The sequence below is a fragment of the Trachinotus anak genome, unplaced genomic scaffold, assembly GCF_046630095.1.
Source record: "Trachinotus anak isolate AG129_WGS33_773 ecotype Australia unplaced genomic scaffold, CSIRO_AGI_Tana_v1 ptg000004l, whole genome shotgun sequence".
In the NCBI taxonomy this organism is placed as follows: domain Eukaryota; kingdom Metazoa; phylum Chordata; class Actinopteri; order Carangiformes; family Carangidae; genus Trachinotus; species Trachinotus anak.
The window spans coordinates 7,122,907-7,141,998 of NW_027273855.1; the positions used below are offsets into that span (position 1 = coordinate 7,122,907).

A 19,092-nucleotide genomic window follows, 5' to 3' on the forward strand; every position below is an offset into this window, starting at 1 on the left:
AGTCGCACTGACACATCCGTGTTGACTTTGAATTTGCAAATGAGGAAGTACACCAACTGAAGACAGGACGCCACAGGAAAATAGACAGATGAAGGAAAAAAGGGCTAAGAGATGACATGGAAACGTATCTATGTGCTGGAGAGACGTACTCACAAAAAACGGAAAAAGGGAAGAAATTCAAAGAGGCAGTAATGAAGGGAGGGCCACACGACCCGCCTGTGACAGAGGGTGAGACAGCAAGAAGTCAGGTGGAGCAGATGGTGCATATAACGAAACTAAGGCAGAACTGCCTTTCTTTTTCTCTCAGCCCTGAGACATGATGTGAATTCCTTTTGTCTAACCTCAGAAACCTGATATAATTACACCCTTTTTATTTATTCATTCTTTAACTTATATTGTTAATGGGGTCGGTCATATGGTTATATTTTTTCTCCTACCTGAGTCAGTTTCAGACAGTGGTTACACTTGTGTGGGCAAGTGAAGAGGCTGACACTTTCAATTTTTCTACAACAATGCTATCAGGGGTTTGCAGTGAGTTCACCTCTTGGACTTCATCTTGAAGTTAATACTTATTATATAGCATTCTTTAAAAAAAAAGATGCTCATACTATACACTGACAGGTAGAGAGAAATATTGGATATTGATATTGGAGAACCAAAAGTTTCTTAACTCACCTCCCTCCACTCTTTGGTTCCCACAGCCTGCAAATACAGGACGACCACTGGAAGGGAAAGAGATGGAGAAGAAGCCGAAGGGGAAGCATGAAGAAAAGAAGAAAAAAAGAAAAACCTATTAAATTTCAGTGATTAGCCTGATGCTTTTTACATGTTCGCGCCTGCAGCACAATATTAACAATATTAAAAGACTCAGGTAAGAAAATCAATATGACCCACATCAGTTTTCATTACATCTGGTGTAGCTAGAAGCAAAGTCAGTAATTCCTTACTAATAAACATTACAACACCACAGTTAGAGAAAGAAACTTTCCCTCTCTCCTGTCAATGTCTGTAATTACAAAGAGGCAGAATTGCTTCACTAAATCCTAAATCCAAGTCATGTTTTTGGCTGAATCTAACCAAATCCTAACCGTAGGGTGTGTGACAGTTTTGGAAGGCACAGACATGATCTACTGCCGATAGGAGCGTCAGATCAGAAAACACTTACACTTGGCATTCTTAAAGGAGCCATTTGTAAGTTTTCTGTGGTACAACTGTGGTATCTTGCCGGGAGCGGGTGGTGGTGATTGTCACTTGACAAGAGTTTCAGCCATCATTGCATTTACAAGAAAAGAGGTTATAATACACCCTCTGAGCAGCTACTCAGGGCAGATTGGAGGCTATAGTGAGTCGCTAATCGGAAAATGCCCTGTAAAGTGCCTTGAGATAATGTATATTATGATTTGGCGCTATACAAATAAAATTGAATTGAATTGAATTGAAAATGACGAGGTGGGCGGTGGCTAACATGCTAACTTCAATAGAAGAAAAGACATGATGGAGACAAGTGTTGACATTGACTTTGTTTTCCACCACTCAAGACAGCTCTTGGCGAGTAAAGGAATGAAGTTTGATGGTCAACTCATAACATTTTTTCTGGGCTGGTAAGTAAACAGCTGTTAATGCTAACATTGGGTATGTTGGCAAAACTTACAAGTAGCTCCCTTAAGGTTACAAATGATCTATTTTGTTGTTTTATTTGGAGGACTTGTTTTTTTAGCCAGGCTAGCAGCTATGGTAATGTCAGTCTGCTCACTACTAATAACCCATCATTAATAACTCACTAATAACTAATAAATTCCTGGGTGGCTTGCCTTAAAATTCTTTACAAACTTTCCATGGTCCCAGGAGGATTAAACCCTTCTGAATTTGGTCTCACATTCCCACCAGTTGAGGTTGACATCTTGTATGAATTGTCATGACTTTTCATCAGCAGGTCCAAATATTCATGTATCCACGTATTGAATATTGATATATCTTTATTAATCAAGAGTAGACGCACATGACCTGAACAATTAGTATTGCCAACAAAGCATTTGCATTGAATTACACATGATTAGTTTCTCACCTTTTCTTTATTATTCTGACACTGTCCTTTTATTTAAATTATATATTATATTTAAATTATTACAATTACATTTACAGCTGCTTAAGATCAGTTTTCAACAGTTTGGTTTTCTTTACAATGAGCATTTCAAAACCTTTACAAAGGTGTTAGCCTGGCAACAGCCTCAGTGATCTGAAAACAAAAGTAGCCTTTGTGATTAAGCCAAAGTTTTACACTCTAAAAAGTCATTCAAGGCCTTCGTATATATCACAATAATAAAAAAGTATATTATCTTAATAAAATCTCTGAAAATCACAAAACTGATTATTTGAGTTGCGCATATCAAAATAAATGCTTAAAAATCCAACAGTTAATTTTGCTTTATATTTACATCCATTATTTAAGTTTATTTCACAAAAGAAATTAGTATTTGACAAACAAATTATAATTTTAAGATATCCATAATATTTTCAGTAAATACCAGTCAAAATATTTGAGTATGGAGCAATTATACCAATCGGTTTCAAGAACTTTAATTATTACTCACGCTAACTCAATAGTCTTAACCTTTAACAACAGCTTAAAAAAAATGAGTAGTTTTTGCGCTCAAAGAGAGTGGAATCATGGGATATCTACCTGGCTTTTTGCAACAACAGAGGCAAGCAACGGTTGGAGACACTGCGGTTAAACTTGGAGGACTCCATAAGACGGTAAGTAGAGCACAATTTAATGAAATAGCGACCCTGTCTTCCTGCACATAAACGTTATTGTTTTGTTTTTTTAAATACTGTCACCACTATGCTGTTGTACATTAGCTAACTTCGTTAACAGTAGCCACCAAATTGCTCAGCTAACACACGGTTCATTCAGCTAACACACAGTTTATACAGCTAACGTCACCAAAAATGGGTGTAAAATGACTAATTTATTCGTATTTTAGCGCTACACAACATGCTCAGACATGATATGCGACAGTTAGTGTTGCGCAGAAGCAGAGAGCACTGCTGATAACGGCAGAAAATACCGTTAAAACTATCATCAAACCGACTTCACTGGCAGTAGCACGAGGTTACAACATAGATTTGTTTACATATAGCCTATATAATTATTTTTTTAACTAAACAGGTAGGGTCCATCTGTAGTTGAGGTGAGGTAGTGCGTTGTAGTGCAAATACAAAAAAGTGATGTCAAACGCTGGGGTGGAGGCAGGGGTGGTGAGGTTAGTCTGTGGCAGGGGGCAGAGGAGAGATGGTGTGCATAATGGGGGACGGGGCTCCAGCTCTTCTCAGTTTACGGAGAAAGTACAGGCGCTGTTGGACTTTTTTGGCCAGTGGTGCAGTGTTGTGGCTCCAGGACAGGTCTTCAGAGATGTGCACACCCAGGAACTTGGTGCTGCTCACCCTCTCAGTTCTCCATGCGTATGTAGCTATAGTTCAGGTACATAACTTACGTTAGCAGTTAACGTCAATGTTTAGGAATAACATGGCCTACTTATCACAATTATATACAGTGGCTGATTGCCAAATGTCACTTTTATCATCTTACTGATGTTTTACTAACGAGAACATCTTTTGTTTTCTTGTCCTGACATAAGCTAGTAATAAGCAAGTTTCATTTATGTTAGCTTAAGAGATACATCAAATTCAACACTTTCATAACAGTTAAATAATATAAAACAACTTCTTACTTGTGAAATGTTATTCCGTGTTGGTTAGTTTCGGCATTTCTTTGATTGGAACAGCCATATGCCGCACTAAAGTCTGGCATTTTGCCAAAAACACAGCTGTCAGACCGGGTCTGACGTCTAACGGCGTGTCAGAAACCCCGTCCCAAGATGGCGGCCGCGTTGACGTGCCTGACAAGCCCGAATGCGGCATCTGTGTGTATATATCTATGATGAACTAACGACCGGAGTTTCACTCAGCAGTACGTGAGTGCGCATGCGCGTCCACTTCCGAAACACAATGGTTGCTATGGGGATCGGTGCGTTTGATTTAATGCACTGGGCCGTTTTCCAATACCTGTAATATTCTCAGCTGTCAGGATTTTTTGTGATATTTTTGTGAACACTTGATGATACCTAGAGCAAGTAAAGGTAGAATTTTTCTGTCAAGCATGTTAAAAATTTGAATGTCTGCTTTACAGCACCAACACTGCTAATGGAGAGACGGTGAACGAAGACATAACATCAGACAAGGTAAATGGCATCTATTTATAATGTACAGAAGGATTAGGTGTTTAAATTTTGAAAAAATTGACCTTTCTTTTTCCCTATATTGCATGAAACCTAAACTAAATTAATAAATAATAATTTTAAGAAATAATTTTATCTTCTTTTTAGTGTATATTTTCCATTATAGTTGTAAATATAATTTACATCAGTGTGTAAATGAAAACATTTCATATCATTTTAATAGATTTGCATGATAAAACATATTGGTCCAAAAACTATGTACATGAATGGAAATAGTATTAAATCAGTCTTTTTGCTCCGTAACACTGTTTATCATCCTTTTTAAGGTGGCGGCTCATGGGCTGGCAATGTAAGCTCTGCACATTTGAGGATTCTTCAAAAGGGGAGCTTGGACTCACTGAGGATTTTGCCCTACATTACTTCGATGAGGACTTCGGTGATTACTTCACTCTCCATTCCACCAACCAAATTAAACACAAAGGGACAATCAAAGTTGTGATTATTCCATCTGTAGTTCTTACATTGACTGCTTTGACTGAAAACCAGACAGATGTAATGAATGACAGTTCAAGCTCTACTACAACAGCAGATTCAGTGTCTTCACAAGACACAATTATCGTATCTCCACATGGAAGCCCTCAGACGACATCGTGGCCAAATGAAATCGACATTCCACTTTTCTCTGTGGCAACAGAGGCAGTACTGAGGAATGCCAATGAAGAGTTTGCCAGAGATGGTACTGTGCTTAACAATTCTCGAATCCGATCTGAAATCATGGAAAAATTAGCTGACGATATGTACAGCTACACACCCTACCCCACGGGCCTTCAGATCGGTGAGGTGGCAGAGGCTTTAGTCAGAAAACATCCATGCCTGACAGAGCTAGGCAGTCGTAATGGCTGGCTGGGATGGATGTATAGCCTCAAATACAAGATGGGAAATTACAGGTCGAAGCTCCGAAACCTTGGATTTCCTGAGGTTGCCTGCAACTCACTTAAGAACAAGCACCCGGATGACAAGTTTGCTGCAAAGAATATAAAGAAAGCGCGGAAAGGAGAAGTGGTGTTTCTCCCACACTATCCTGCAGGAGACAGTAAGGAACAACAAGAGCTGGACCGAAACCAACTTATCGCTGAATCAAAGAAGAGAAACAGCACAGTGATCAAGGACTTGATGTGCAGAACTTTTGCACATAGGAGACATGATGTTGTCCGCCTACAGATGAGCATCACTGACATCAAGCACAGATGGCCCACCTTGTTTGATGTCTCGCAAGTGAGTAATTGAAATTGTGACTGTACATCCTATTAAAAATGATAATGGAACAGTCTTGCATCCTATCCATCTCAGTGTGGACTTAAGCTTTTGCTGAATGACAATAGATGAGTCACCAGTTCTTTTTTCTCTTTTCTCATCTCCCTCTCTTTCAGGTTAGCGCAGAGTTTCAGAGGATCACCACACTGAATCTTGAGCCAAAATTCATGGAAATGTTGGACTTCTATACACCTAAACTGCTGTCCTTGTTTCAAGCGAAGAAAGGTGCTGCAGGAGAGAGACATCGGGCACAAATGAGTGTTCTACTTCAGGTATTAAAATTTATCCTCCACCAATTCAATTCAATTTGTTTTATTCTTACATCACTACACTCCAACTCCAGGTAATTTTTTTTCTATTGAAAGGTTTGACATTAAAGTTGAAAGACTTTCTGTTCTGCAGAGTGGAATCCCCATTCAACAGACACGTGAGGTTGTCATCCGATGTCTCATCGACCATCTGGGAGAAGATGCCAGTGCCTTGTTCAAGGACTTTGAGGTTAGTATAATACTGTAGTTTTTGTTTTTAACAATGTAATCATGGGTGACCATAGAGTTGCTGCAGTACAGTTTGCTTTTTCCTCACCGCACACAAAGAAGAAGCTGCTTTTCATATAGTATAAAGCATCTGTGGACATCAGATACTGTACGAGTCACCAACATTCATTTATAGATCGATGCTGATTGATTTCACTGTCTGTCCTGCTTTAAATACATCAAATGTTATTTTCTGTGTCAATTTTGTTTGGAGAGAGAAATAAATTATATGGAAGCATTAATTAGTTATTTTGTCTGTTTTTAAAAAGAGATCAAAAACAAATTTGGGACCACCACAGTTCAGTTTGTCCACTGTATGTCCTGCTATGCTCTTTTATGTTAGTAGGTGGTATTTGACTTGTGACATGCAGGTTGAAAGTGAGCTCTAAACACTTTTTTTTCTTTACAATGTCTGCAGGATGCTGCTGATGGATCTGCCAGTGTTCAAGAGGAGCTGGCAGAGGAGGTCATGAAGATTTACCTGCTGCGAAACCAAGATGGGTCAGTCGATGTCGGGATTGTGATTGAGGGCAACATTGTCCTCAGCAGTCTTGGGGATCTTAGCAGAGCCTGCTGCTATCTGTTGGGATTGACCTACGCGTTATATCTGCGATACCCCAAGAACCTCAAATGCAGTTTTGAGGTATTCCAGAAAGTCCTGCTGGAGCTGGATTCTGGAAACCTTTCCAACAAGGTTCAGAGACTGAAGAATTACCTCTGTGTGTAGTTGCTGGCTACTGTTCAGCAAGATGCTCTCTTAGTGAGGGATTTTTTCATTGGCAAGTCTAAAGTTAAGCTGATGTACTGTTGTCTTAATGTTTACATAACAGTTGAGGTTACCATGCATAGTTAAATTGCATGTTGGACTGGTATTGTTTGCTTTTGTGGAACTTTAATGTGAAATATCACTGTTTATAAGTGCATTTCAGGAGGATGCAAAATGTTGCTCTTGGTGCATTTTAGACAGATGCAAAATGTTGTTCTGAGAGGGAGAGAGAGAGAGAGAGAGAGAGAGAGAAGAATAAACCATGTTGAAAGTTAAACTAGATAATATACCATGAGTTGTAATGCAAGTTGAGATTTCCATTAATGCCAAACAGATTCTGTTAAATGGCATTTTATGCATTATGTGGTGACTTAAATTGAAAGGCCAATTGTTCTTTGTGCATTTCACCCAGTTTTGAGAGACCCCTTATCAATTCAGCTTTTTTACAGCATGGAGATTTTTACATGTCATGTTTGCAAAGATAAGCTGTGGATTTAAACTTGATGTTTTATATTGGTCAAATCAGACAAATAAATGTTTAATTAAAAATGTTGATGTGTGTAGAATTGCTTTATGTTTATTATTTTGTTTCATATATTGACCTGAAGTACTCCTACTAGATTAAAGCGTAAACACATTTAAAAAAATTAAGTAAATGTAACATATTTATTCTGATATTTGATAGTCCAGTATGAATTACATTATGTTAAAAACATTAAGTAAGTGTAGCAGATTTGTTTTGTTAAATAATAATCTCATTTTCAGTTGCATCTACCTAACATTTTAATTATATCTACTCATTTTTTTGAGTGGTTTGAACTTAGGGTTACTATTGCATAGACTTAAAATTTTAATTATATCAGCTCAATTTTATATTTCATGGTACTCAATGTAGTTGTTCAGATCTGCTTAATTTTTTAAATTACATTTACTTAATTCATAATGTAAATCTAAATGATTTAACAGCTTTCAAATTTACTCAATATTTTTAAGTGTAAAATGTTACACAGATTAAATTGAGTAGAGCATAGTTAAAGTTTTTAGAGTGTACTTTGGGTCCCCTAACTGGTCATTATTCATGGATTTCTGTCCATGGATTCGGCCTGATCACCAAACATTGCATTTTTCTTCTGAGAAGAAATTATGCTTTGAGAACAAATTCATAAATATACAGTGGAACAATGGCAGTCAAATTATAACCCAAAAAGTTATCATGTTGTCATGTTAGGATAAAACACATATATGTGCATAAATAAACAGACAAACAACACTTACTAAAAGCTGTTATTGGATGTATTAATAATTAACCGAGTTTTGCTGTTTATGTCTAGACAGGCACCATCAGCCCCTTGTGCCTCTCTTGAAGTTTGGACATTAGCTCTAATGAACTTCAGACTGTCTTGACTGGCAGACGATTAAAACCACATTTTCCCTCCTAATGAGCAATTAACAGAGCGGAGATAACAGAGATAGGGCAGCAGGAGAGAACCTTTTGGACATTGTGTCTTTGGAAGAAAACAATCTTTTCTTTGTCAGACTCTTAATCATATGGAAAGCGTACAATACTGCTTAAGAGGGTTTTGTAAGTCTGAGTACTCCAAGTTAATCAGTTGGTGGAGAACATGTTAGCCTCCAATTAAATTGCAAAAAACATGAGAGGGATTTAATCTGTTTGTATCAAAGTCATACCCCAATACTCTCTGCCCCAACAACTGAAATAATGATGTTCAAGAGGCAGAGAGCATGTCTCTGTATCTGAGACCTTGTTGTTTCCCCAGGGTTGCAGAGTAACACATCACAGCAGCCTCAACTGTGGGCTTAATCTGCGTTGAGGTTACATCAGTGTCGGCCATGTCCGATGAACCTGACTGATTGCCTGCTTTATGGAAAGTGACTGAGAAAAGAAAGAGCCCATCTGGTTAACCATGGAGCAACAAAATCACAAGGAAATTCGTTGTCACTCCAACCCCGACTCCAAACTACAACTCTTGGCTGCAGGATGGGTACCCAGGTAACTCTGAACATGAATGAATGGGAATTGAGCACAAATCAGATTAAGTTCTCACAAAGATCCACATCTTAGCAGTGTACAGTAAAGACAGTGCTGCAGTGGCAGAGAAAAAAAGATATATCTCCAGCAAACAGGGATGTGTACAGACATTTTTAAGGTGCAGTGGCTCAATTAAAACGACCGTATTTGTGCCCATGCCTCCACTTGATGTCTGCACACTGTAAAAAATGTTTACCCAAACACACACATACATATATACAAATGCTTGTACATGCACAAGGATAAAACATCGATGTGATCATACATATATTATACCCAAAGAATAACAATGATATGTTAAAAATGCAACTCTTGTCCATAGATGCATTACTATTCCCAATTTTAATAAAAGATACTGTATGTGAAGTATATAAGAACTGGATGAGCTTCAGAAATTCACCGGTGATCTGGCTGCTGCCGTGAAATCTGTTTTATATTATATTAAAGGTTTTTATACCTCCCTCGGCTTTTTCTTCTTCTGTCGCTCTCACCTCTTTAAACCAGCCATTGTTATTGTAATGTACAATGTTATGTAATTTACAAATCTATTCATTTACTTACTACATTGCATTAGAAGGAAAATAATAGTTATATATTACTGATGTTTGATTGTAAGTAATTCTTATGTTTACTAAGGCAATAATGTATACCTGCTAGTAATGCAACTTTATGCATAATGATGCTATGCGTATTTCTTTTTAATTGCCATTGGTGTCTTCATTATTGATGATGCCACAAGATCAAGACATCTAAATTTACCAAACCTTTCAAGCATTTTGACTTTTTGAGTATTAGTTATGCAAACCTTTAAGAAAATAATTTTAAATAAATATGTAGGTATTGAATTTGAGTAAAGCAATTTATGCTTCATTATCCTCCCAATACATTGAGCTGTAGGGCACATACACATGATGACTTATCAGTTTAGTACAAGTGGCACTAAAAGTAGTCTGACTACGAACCAAACTGCAGCAGTGAGTCTCAGCAAAGTCTTCTGGCAGCAGGAATAGTATCCACAGGATAATAGGGTGTCTAGCACTGAGTCTACTGTCTGAGCCGAAGCCCCCAGGCTGCATCTTCTGCATTCTTTGGTGTACAGGCTGCAGTTTGGCACGTACAGAAAGCGTCAAGGGCAAGAGCTGGTATCAGCAGCAGCCAAGTCAAGGCAAGTCAAGAAAGGTAAGCCCCTAGGTGAAAACATGACTCAGTCAGTCGCCACCTGCACTGCTTAATGCTGCACAGTACTGGCCTTCAGAGTGGGAGCATATCGCACATACTGTATATTTAGATATACATGCCACATAAGAAGCATTTATTTCCTGGAGGCAGTACATAGCTGGTACAAATCAAACTCGCACAAACATCAGTGGAGAAGAATCATTCAATAATCTTTGGCCACTAAAGCAGACAACCACCAGCAACCTTTTGCTTGCCAAATGACATTTAAAAGATTGTGTGATGTACAAATGTATTTTGCCTGTCAGATACACAAGAAGATACTGCCTCTGTTACTTTGGCTTCAGAAAATCATTACTTTACTGGCAGAAACAGAACAAAAACGAACATGTTGATGAACAGCATAGCAATCCAAAAAACATGCAATAATGGCCAAGTATAATCAGAAGTTTCTCTATAACATTTTAGCAACTACATGTCAACTTGATGAAAGTTTTCCACACACACACAACAGAGCACGTTCACCAACAGCTTGGATGCCCAATCAACTGATGTTATAGTCTTAAAGGTCCCACATTTTACACTTTTCCTGTTTTATTTGAAGTTTTGATATCCATGAGAAGATATATTTGTGGTGTATTTTGTGGTTTTGAGAAACAAAAACCATATCTGTATTCTGATGATGTGATGCATGACCAGGGAAACCGCAGGTAACATATTGTAGCCTACAACTGTAGCCTGATAAAACTCACTCATAATGGCAATGGTCAATCAGCATTGAAATGGGCCAAACAAATGGTGAACAGACTAAAATGTTGCGGACGGATTTTGTGTGGAGCTCTACACACCAGCCATACGCCTGGTTCTGGTGCAAATCACTGGATTATTTGGTGGCGCTGGGGTGACCGTCTGCATTGTTGAAAAACAGCTTATCCTTTTTTCCTGAGCTCCAACTCCAGGCGGTGGATATCATCCTTTAACTGTGAGTATGCTAGTTTTCAGTCAACACACAATAATAGCTGGTTTTCAGGTCCAGGTCGACTGTGCTGAGAGCGTAGCTGAGGGTGGTGACTGTTTCATTGTGACATCACAAGGGTATGGGAGTCGTGGATGCTCGTTTTAAGGCACAGTTTCTGAATATGGTTTGTGTGCATTTCTCTGTGGACTGAGCACTTTGATTCTTTCACAGTCTTTAGCACCTGGACCTGCTGTATAACCAAAACAGACATGGACAATATGAGACCTTTAACAATGGCATTTTTATTTGCTGTAATTGCTTTGATTTGGTGTAATAAACATCAGACCACGGGCAGCAACAGAGGCAACAATTGCTGTACTATTCATATTTGCCCTAAAAGGGCAGCGGCTCAAATCACTGTGTTTGTCGCTGCCAGCGAATATTTCACTGCACTTCTTCACATCTAATTCTAATCTAGTCTTTTTAACAGATTGCTACAGGATGTAAAGAACATGCAATCTCCAGCCTGTATGACATTTGAATCCCTTCAATATTCATACTCTGTTCCATCAGCGTTGAGCGTAATTGAAAATGGCAGAGTGTAATTTTGGACTAACGCCAAGTGAGCTGACAGCAAGAGTCACCTGTGTAAAGGTTTTTTTCGACTGGGGATTTCTTGTTGGCTGCCTCCTGGATATTCACTGCAGGAAAATATAATCAGACAGTAGGCAGACATAGACAGGATGCCACAGGCTTACTTAAAGGCTGAGGGCACAAGCGGCTTGCTGTGAGGTGAAACAGAGAGGTAGACGGGTGGCAGGAATGTGGGGTGGGGGAGGAGCTGGGAAGGGAGGACGAAGGGAGGACAAGACGGAACATTAAAGAGGACAGGGAGGGAAGGTGGGGGAAGACTAATAGAGAGCATAGGGAAATAGATGAAGAAAGGGGGGCATGGAAGAGGATTGGATAAGGGGAGATGAGACAGATGGATGATCGTTTGGAAAATAGGTGTGGAGTGGAAATCTGGGTCTAACACAACAGGCAGTGGCAGATTTCAGATGGAGAAGAAGGGCCAGGTTTTAAGGGCTTTGCTGTCAGAAATCCCTCACAGATACACCTCTAACACAGCAATTTAGGTGAGGCATGGTGGGCTACTTCCCTGCTAATCTGTTGTTCTCCTGCCAAGAGTGGGATAAGGCAGGAGAACCCAGAACCTTTTGAGAGTAATTCTTGAATCTCAGTGGAGCAGCTATGACAAAGCTGCCCAGCTGGGAGCCAATAATCGGGAGATACCCAGCACCAGGCAGGGGTTTCTCTGTGAAAATCCAGCCTTCTTAAGTAAAGTTACGCTGCAAAAGCAAAGAGCACCCCATCACACTTAACTGGGGTGGCACAGATTCCCCCACCCCTGCTCTTGGGAGTTTTATTGCCCACAAGAATGATAAACTGAATCTGAACCTGAATTTCTGGCAACTTGACGCTGCAAACAAAACACTAACATATTATCATCTTTTCATTAGCTGCTGGATGCTCCACTATGTACAGCATGTTCGCCGGCTCCTCAAAGAGAGACATATGTTCTGTTTTCAGTGATGCCGTTTTTTTTTTTTGTTTGTTTTTTTTTTTCACAGTTGCTGTGTCTGTATTGGATACTCACATGTAGCACATAGTATACTCACAGGCGCAGTGCATGAGTCCCAACAGGGTAGTGTTGCCTCAAATCACACACTGGTGTTGCGTTCGACTGCGATTGTCGCCCACCGAAATATTTGCTCGCTTGACTTGAAATTGAGCGTTCTACTCTCCTGTGTGTGACCCTTGTGTCATGCAACATGGAAACTAGGACGCCATCAGTGTCAACAACGTGTCCTCATTCATCAGAAGCTGTTTTCACAAGTTCAAAAATACATTGGTCGTCCCTCCCCTTCTGCCAAGGTAGCCAAGATGGTGACTATTGAGGGGGGGGAGTACTCATCATTTTACACTCAATTTTATGATCATGAGTGCACCATGTTGCACTGCATGTTGCAATAAAAGTAGCAGATGTGAGTATGGAAGTGCACCAAATTGAGACACAGCAAGTGTCTCTGTGTAACCTCACCTTTGCTATGCAGTGGTGTCTGACCACTTTCCCATTAACTTGAATGGGAATTGGAATTATTTTAGAATTATTTGTGAACATCACTTTATAAGCTCAAGAGCTTATTGACCCTAATTTGAGCCCATAGAGTGAAACTAGCTGATTCCCCCTCTGGCTTTATGTCCATACCTAATGCACGAGCGTGGTATAGAGGCATGATAGATAACCACACTGCAGTAGCTGATTTTCTTTCAGGCATCAGATTCATTAACTGACTTAACATTTTGTGCTTGGACTTAAAACCTACTTACCCATACTCACAATGAAAGCTTAAGCAAAATGCAAATGTAACTGCAATTTGTTATTGTCATGTAGATATCATCCGACCTAAAAGGGATAAGTGTTTTGAAAAAAAAAAATTCAAGTAGATGAAATGCAGTCTGAACCTAGAGGGCCACTCACTCTTACCTCAGATCTCATTAGGAGTCCCTGGTGGTAATTACTGACCTTTATTTAGATGCTATGACTCAAGCCTTGCCTTTATTCACCTCCGCAGCCAAACCCATGTTGAATTATAACTGACCTGCCTATAGAAGTGGAACCTGAATTCTGCTTTACACCTTACTACTGTTAAAATCCATACTCAGATACTTACAACTGAAACCCCCCACAGCGACAGAATTGCCACAGGTTTCGAAAAGTAATAAAAAAGCCAAAAATAACTTGATTTTCAATTACATAAAAACAGTCTTAATCATACTGTGTAGTTTGTATCTTCCAGATGAGTCATTTCAAAACCACAGCAGACATGAAATTTTTAGATCAGGACAAGGAACAAACTCTTAAAACCACACCTGCTGTGCCATAACAAAACATTACCTCCTACCTGCCAATGAGTCACAATCCTCAAGCACATACAACAAAACGATTGTACAGGAAGCATCACATACTGTAGTGTGTAAAATTTAATAAATGTGACTCAGTAACTTTGTATTAAGAGACTGGAAAGAATTATCATAATTGATTCAACACACACAATTGTATTTACTTTTAAATACTCCTGGACTGGTGGGAGTGGGGAGGCCATCTCGCCTACAGATTTTAATGGAGTGAAACACCCGTGCATGAGGATGAAAACTGTCAGTACTCCACCAGCAAATGATGTTACATAAGAGAAGTGGGATGTTTCATATGGGAGCCTGATAGCGCTTTAGATGGTGGTGGATAGAAATAAAAGAGCCAGATAAATCTTGTGTGTAGCTTTAGGAGCTGCACAATGAGAACACGAAGCAGCCAAAAGATTACCTCAATTTTTACTTTCTAAGTTTTAATGATCTAATGTCATCAGTGATGTTTCTCAGTGCTTAAGAACTTAAATCATATCAGATTACTAGCTAATCTGAAAGGCTTTTGGAGCAGGAAATTATACTTTCTGAAGTGCAAAAAGGTCACTGACAGAAAAGATGCACTAAAAAAGAGAAAGAAGTACTGTGCACTCATGGTTATTGGGGATGACAGGAAAAATATCTCATGAATCCCATTATTTTTATCTCCAGCTAAAAGAATGTATCATACAGATGTGTGTGTCTCTCTGACCAAATTACAGAACTTTTTTTTTTTCCTTCTTCCAGCCCATAATCTCCTCAGGGATTTCAATTGTTCTTCACCGCTGCAGTTCAAATAGAGAGGAATTTTACTCGCTCAGGAAATGCATGAGAGGCGTTTGCATCTCTCCAAGGGCAACGTCAGTGTGGTCGAGGTCACACATGCCTGGAATATGTTAAAACCCAGTCAAGACTAGACTCCAGCAGACTGTGTAAAAGGGTCACAATGTGTACCCAGCTGACAGATGGCGACGCAGAGCGTCATGTTTGACAGGATCTTTGTTTCAAAATACAAAAAAAATCCGTCATTTAAAAAAGTGACACCTCCTTCAAAACACTGACTGACAGCATAAATTGGTACACAGCATGCATGAATATTCTCCAAAAGGGCTTACATAACTCCAGTCCTTGTGGGAACAAAATATCAGTGTAAAATCAAATATGATATAAGTTGATTGATTTAATTACTGTGTTACTTGTTGATGACACAGCTGCTGTTAGTCATGTTGAGATGAGTCCAAGTCAAGACTGAGCACTAACAGGCTCTGGTCAAGATACTGAACACTGTCCATTGAATGTTTTTCTTACTGTTGTCTTATTTTTGCTTATGGAGAGAATCTCCATAAGCAACTGTTACATATCATCAATCACTCAATACAACTGTTTGTGTTTGAAATGTGAAAGGAACTGGAAAAAAGACGCCTAAATGTTGCTGAAATCTGCAGAAATTGTGATTGCAACTGTAAAATAGAGCTACAGTTATGTGATATGTTTCCACAAGTTTGTGCATAAAACTGAAGTGATCCTCAGCGTCAGGAACATTAGCTATGTTCATGCACCATTTACTCATAATTCTCCCTTGCTCTCTCACCCCACTTTTTCTTATCAGCTGACTATGGGTGTCAGATTTGGCCATGATCTCAAATAGCCAATCACGTTGCTGCTGTCAAACTTTAAATCTCCTCTCCTCTGCTGTCTGCTGTGATTTCAGTGCGTATTGCTGCGACCCTCCTCCACCCCATTCCCCTCCAGTCTTCAAATCCAGTGCCAGGTAGAGCTCATCAGAGTCCACTCCACATCACATCCAGATCTTCCACTTTCTCATCTACCCACCACCACCACCACCACCACCACCACCAGTGTGGGTTTCCTATACTACGCACAGCCTCACCCCCTTTTAAACACGATGACGTCACGATGGGGTCTAATCACCCCAGACTCTCACATCTCCCACTTTCCTTCTCTTGCTTTTGCACATGGCAATCAAAATGTTTGTTCACTCAGAATGAAGTCTCTCCTGATTGAAATGCTCGGTTGGTACATGGTAAACACACTGTCTGGGAAGTAAGGCACCTAAAATAGTACGTCGAAAAATGAAAGGGATGTGTCCCTCAGTCCTGAGTGGAAATGATGCCACTGCCTCCTGTGACAGGAAATGAGGTTGATGAGAACAGTGAACCAAAACATCACCAGTGAAGTGAAAGCTGCTAAAACTCTCCACAGAGCTGAGCTGCACAGTCAGTGATGAATATCTGTGGCTTTTTAAATGTGGCTTTCACATTCCTTCATATTCCTAATTTGAGCTTTGATTATTGCAGCTTTGAAAAATCGACAGCTGATAAGGCAGCAACATTTCAGGAGAAAGGTAAAAATGAAAAAAAGAGAGAACACTGGATTCAGCAAACTTCACAATCTCTAACGGACGAGACTAGTGGCCAAGAATGAGACAGAGAAGGGGTTTTAGGCTGCAACCCTGAACACTGCATGTCTGGAGTTAATGGTCTTCCTAAAGCACATTGAATTCAAAATAAATAAGACAGGTGTCAGTATCAAGAGTGAGGAAAAAAAGGACAAAGAATCGAAATTTGAAAGAGCGAGACACAGTGAAAAAGAAGCTTTCTTGTGTGTGTGTGGAGGGAGAGCACCGAACTGAAATTATTTTCTCTCATATGTTTGTCTTCTGCTCTCAGTGCCTCTGTTTATTCACGTCCATCTAAAATATCAATAATATAATCACTATTTGCAACCCAGTGTCCTGGTTCTGCACTTTAGACAGAAACACATTGATTGGAAAGTTATACATCCTCCATATGTGGGCAGATGCAGAGAGGCACCAGGTAATTTGATGGCAGAGTAAGAGAAACTCAAATTTAATTTACACAACAACCAGGCAACATGATAGAACATCCCCAAGGACAAACTCTGAGTCATCAATAAATTAGATAAGGAGAAGCATCAGAGTCTTGCCTTGGTATCTTGGCACATTCTTGAACAAAGCTGCAACACACAAACACATGAAACAAGACTGTTGGCAAAGGTTGAGGACTAAAAATCTAAAGAGGGGGACACAGGAGAAAAAAAAATGTACATCATTTTCCCCCATTATTTTCTCGAGGAAAATCGAATCAGGGCCGAGCCTCTGACTACCGCAGGTGAAACAAACAAAGCAGTGATTCAATACTGCACTGAAATGAGAGTGAATATCACTAACTGGATATCTGAGTATCATAAAGTACCATCTGAGATGAAGAGTAGAAGCTTCTGGGTTCTGCCTCTAATTTGCTCGTTCTTTTCTATTTTTGTATGTATCCCAAATGCGCAGTCATGTGCTGCCATGCTCCATGGCTGCGTTGTTATCTCTCTTGTGGTGCCTGTGCCTAATGTGGATGTGGCATTGATCACTGGCTTTGATCCCTGAAAAAGACCGCACATAATAATATGCACTCTCATCATCGCAGCCTCAAAGTCTCTCACAGGCTTTTCGACTTGGTCTTTCTTCACTTCTACTTCTCAGCAGCTCTGTTTCTCTCACTGCTTCCAGATATCCAACAGGCACAATATATATTTTTTTTTCATCTTGTCTTAAGCATGAAATTTTCAGACTTGACTGGGGATAGACCTTGCTGATTAACACAGTGATACAGTTGAAGCTTTAGTTTTGTTTTGTCCATTGCAGTGATTTAGGAATCTATTGATTTTTTTAACTAATCAATTAATAATGTCAAAAAATAGCCATCTGATTCCCAAGAGCCAAGGGTGACATCTTCAACTAACGATCACAGACCACTAGCTTTTAGTACTAGTATTGCTAGTATTACTCTAATATCAAACCGATAAAAGCAACTGTTGTGCCGCCATGCTATATCAAAATGGCTATTTGTAAGTTTTCTCCTCTGCTGAGCGTGATTTCTCGCCAGGAGCAGGTGGTGGTGATTGTCAGACATTGTTGTGTTTATAATACGAGAGGTTATAACATACCCTCTGAACAATGCTACATCTTCAGGGCAGATTTTGTAGGCTACAGTGGGATGCTATCTGAAAGTAACGAGACAGGCCGGGGCTAGCTGGTTAGCATGCTAACTTCAGCAGAGGATGTGATAGAGACAAGCGTTAACAGCCGTGTCGCTTTCCACCACTGGAGACAGTTCTCGGCATAAAGGAATGAAGTCTGATACTGAACTTTCCTCAAAAAGAGAGACAAATGAACCCCTGCAATGCAATGCAAATAACTTGTGCTGAATCTAGAAATGAATTTAGGAATAAATGATAAATGAACTGTGTGGGGTTTTTTTTGTTTGTTTGTTTTTACCATTTAATAATTTCAGATGGCATAATGATGATATTTCCCAAGAGCGAAGGTGACATTTTCAGATAGCTGGTTGTATTGTTCCAACAAACAAAACTGGAGGGTGTTGAAGAAACCGATGTGCGTCCAGGAGTCGGTACAAAAAATCAGTGTTTTTGCAAGAATATGAATGAAACAACGGCAAAATTCACCTCTGTAGCTAACAAGAAAATAAACAACAAAAACCTGCTGCAACCTTCTCCCTCCCACTACTGACCATAGGTAGGCCTTTCACCTTTAGCCTCACCTACCTGGAACCTGCCACCTGTTCAGGTGAGCAAAGGGTGAGACAGAACGATACAAGCATTCAAAGAATACAGAATAATACACAAAGCATGGATATGAGATTTCTCAGTTTCAGCGCGCTTTCATGTGCTTATCTATCAGCACATGCAAACTGATGAGTGCTCCAACTTTAACAGAATATTACTGACCACAGAACAGATTTATCCTCCTTCCACACTCACTGTAACAGAGCCCACTCATTACCTGATTAGAGTACCTAATGATGCACACCCGCTTTCACTTTCACTGATTAAGCAAATGATCTATATCAGCATCACCATGACAGGAAAAGAAGCATCATGCATACCACAGTGGGGCTGAATCCTTCAAACAGATTGTAAGACTTCTATTTTAATGTCTGTGTTCATCTCCTGTGATGCGGAAACATCAGTTTTCCGCACAGTCAGAGAAAGTTAAATTGTGGGTCCTAGTCATAGCACATTCATAAAATCCTAGTACA

At 39.6% G+C, this 19,092-nt stretch overlaps 2 protein-coding genes across 2 annotated transcripts in view; one reads left to right on the forward strand and one right to left on the reverse strand.

Annotated features, from left to right (window-relative positions):
- LOC139620209 (copine-9-like) overlaps positions 1-19,092 on the reverse strand; it is a 105,328-nt gene that overhangs the window by 72,318 nt on the left and 13,918 nt on the right. Inside the window, exon 3 of the mRNA XM_071475525.1 lies at positions 676-722. Within this exon, the coding sequence (XP_071331626.1) occupies positions 676-722 (47 nt within the window). The remainder of the gene's footprint in view (positions 1-675; positions 723-19,092) is intronic.
- LOC139620208 (uncharacterized) lies at positions 4,633-7,302 on the forward strand. The gene is made up of 4 exons (XM_071475524.1): positions 4,633-5,513; positions 5,669-5,824; positions 5,955-6,050; positions 6,507-7,302. The coding sequence occupies exons 1-4, from the start codon at positions 4,794-4,796 to the stop codon at positions 6,813-6,815; spliced, it is 1,281 nt and encodes a 426-aa protein (XP_071331625.1). The 5' UTR covers positions 4,633-4,793; the 3' UTR covers positions 6,816-7,302.

What these genes read in the sequence shown, in the direction of transcription:
- LOC139620208 (XM_071475524.1), top strand. Translation starts at nt 4,794, where the DNA reads ATGAATGACAGTTCAAGCTCTACTACAACAGCAGATTCAGTGTCTTCA. An exon ending in CCTTGTTTGATGTCTCGCAA is followed by an intron (nt 5,514 to 5,668) that starts GTGAGTAATTGA and finishes CCTCTCTTTCAG; the next exon opens with GTTAGCGCAGAGTTTCAGAG. An exon ending in CCTTGTTCAAGGACTTTGAG is followed by an intron (nt 6,051 to 6,506) that starts GTTAGTATAATA and finishes CAATGTCTGCAG; the next exon opens with GATGCTGCTGATGGATCTGC.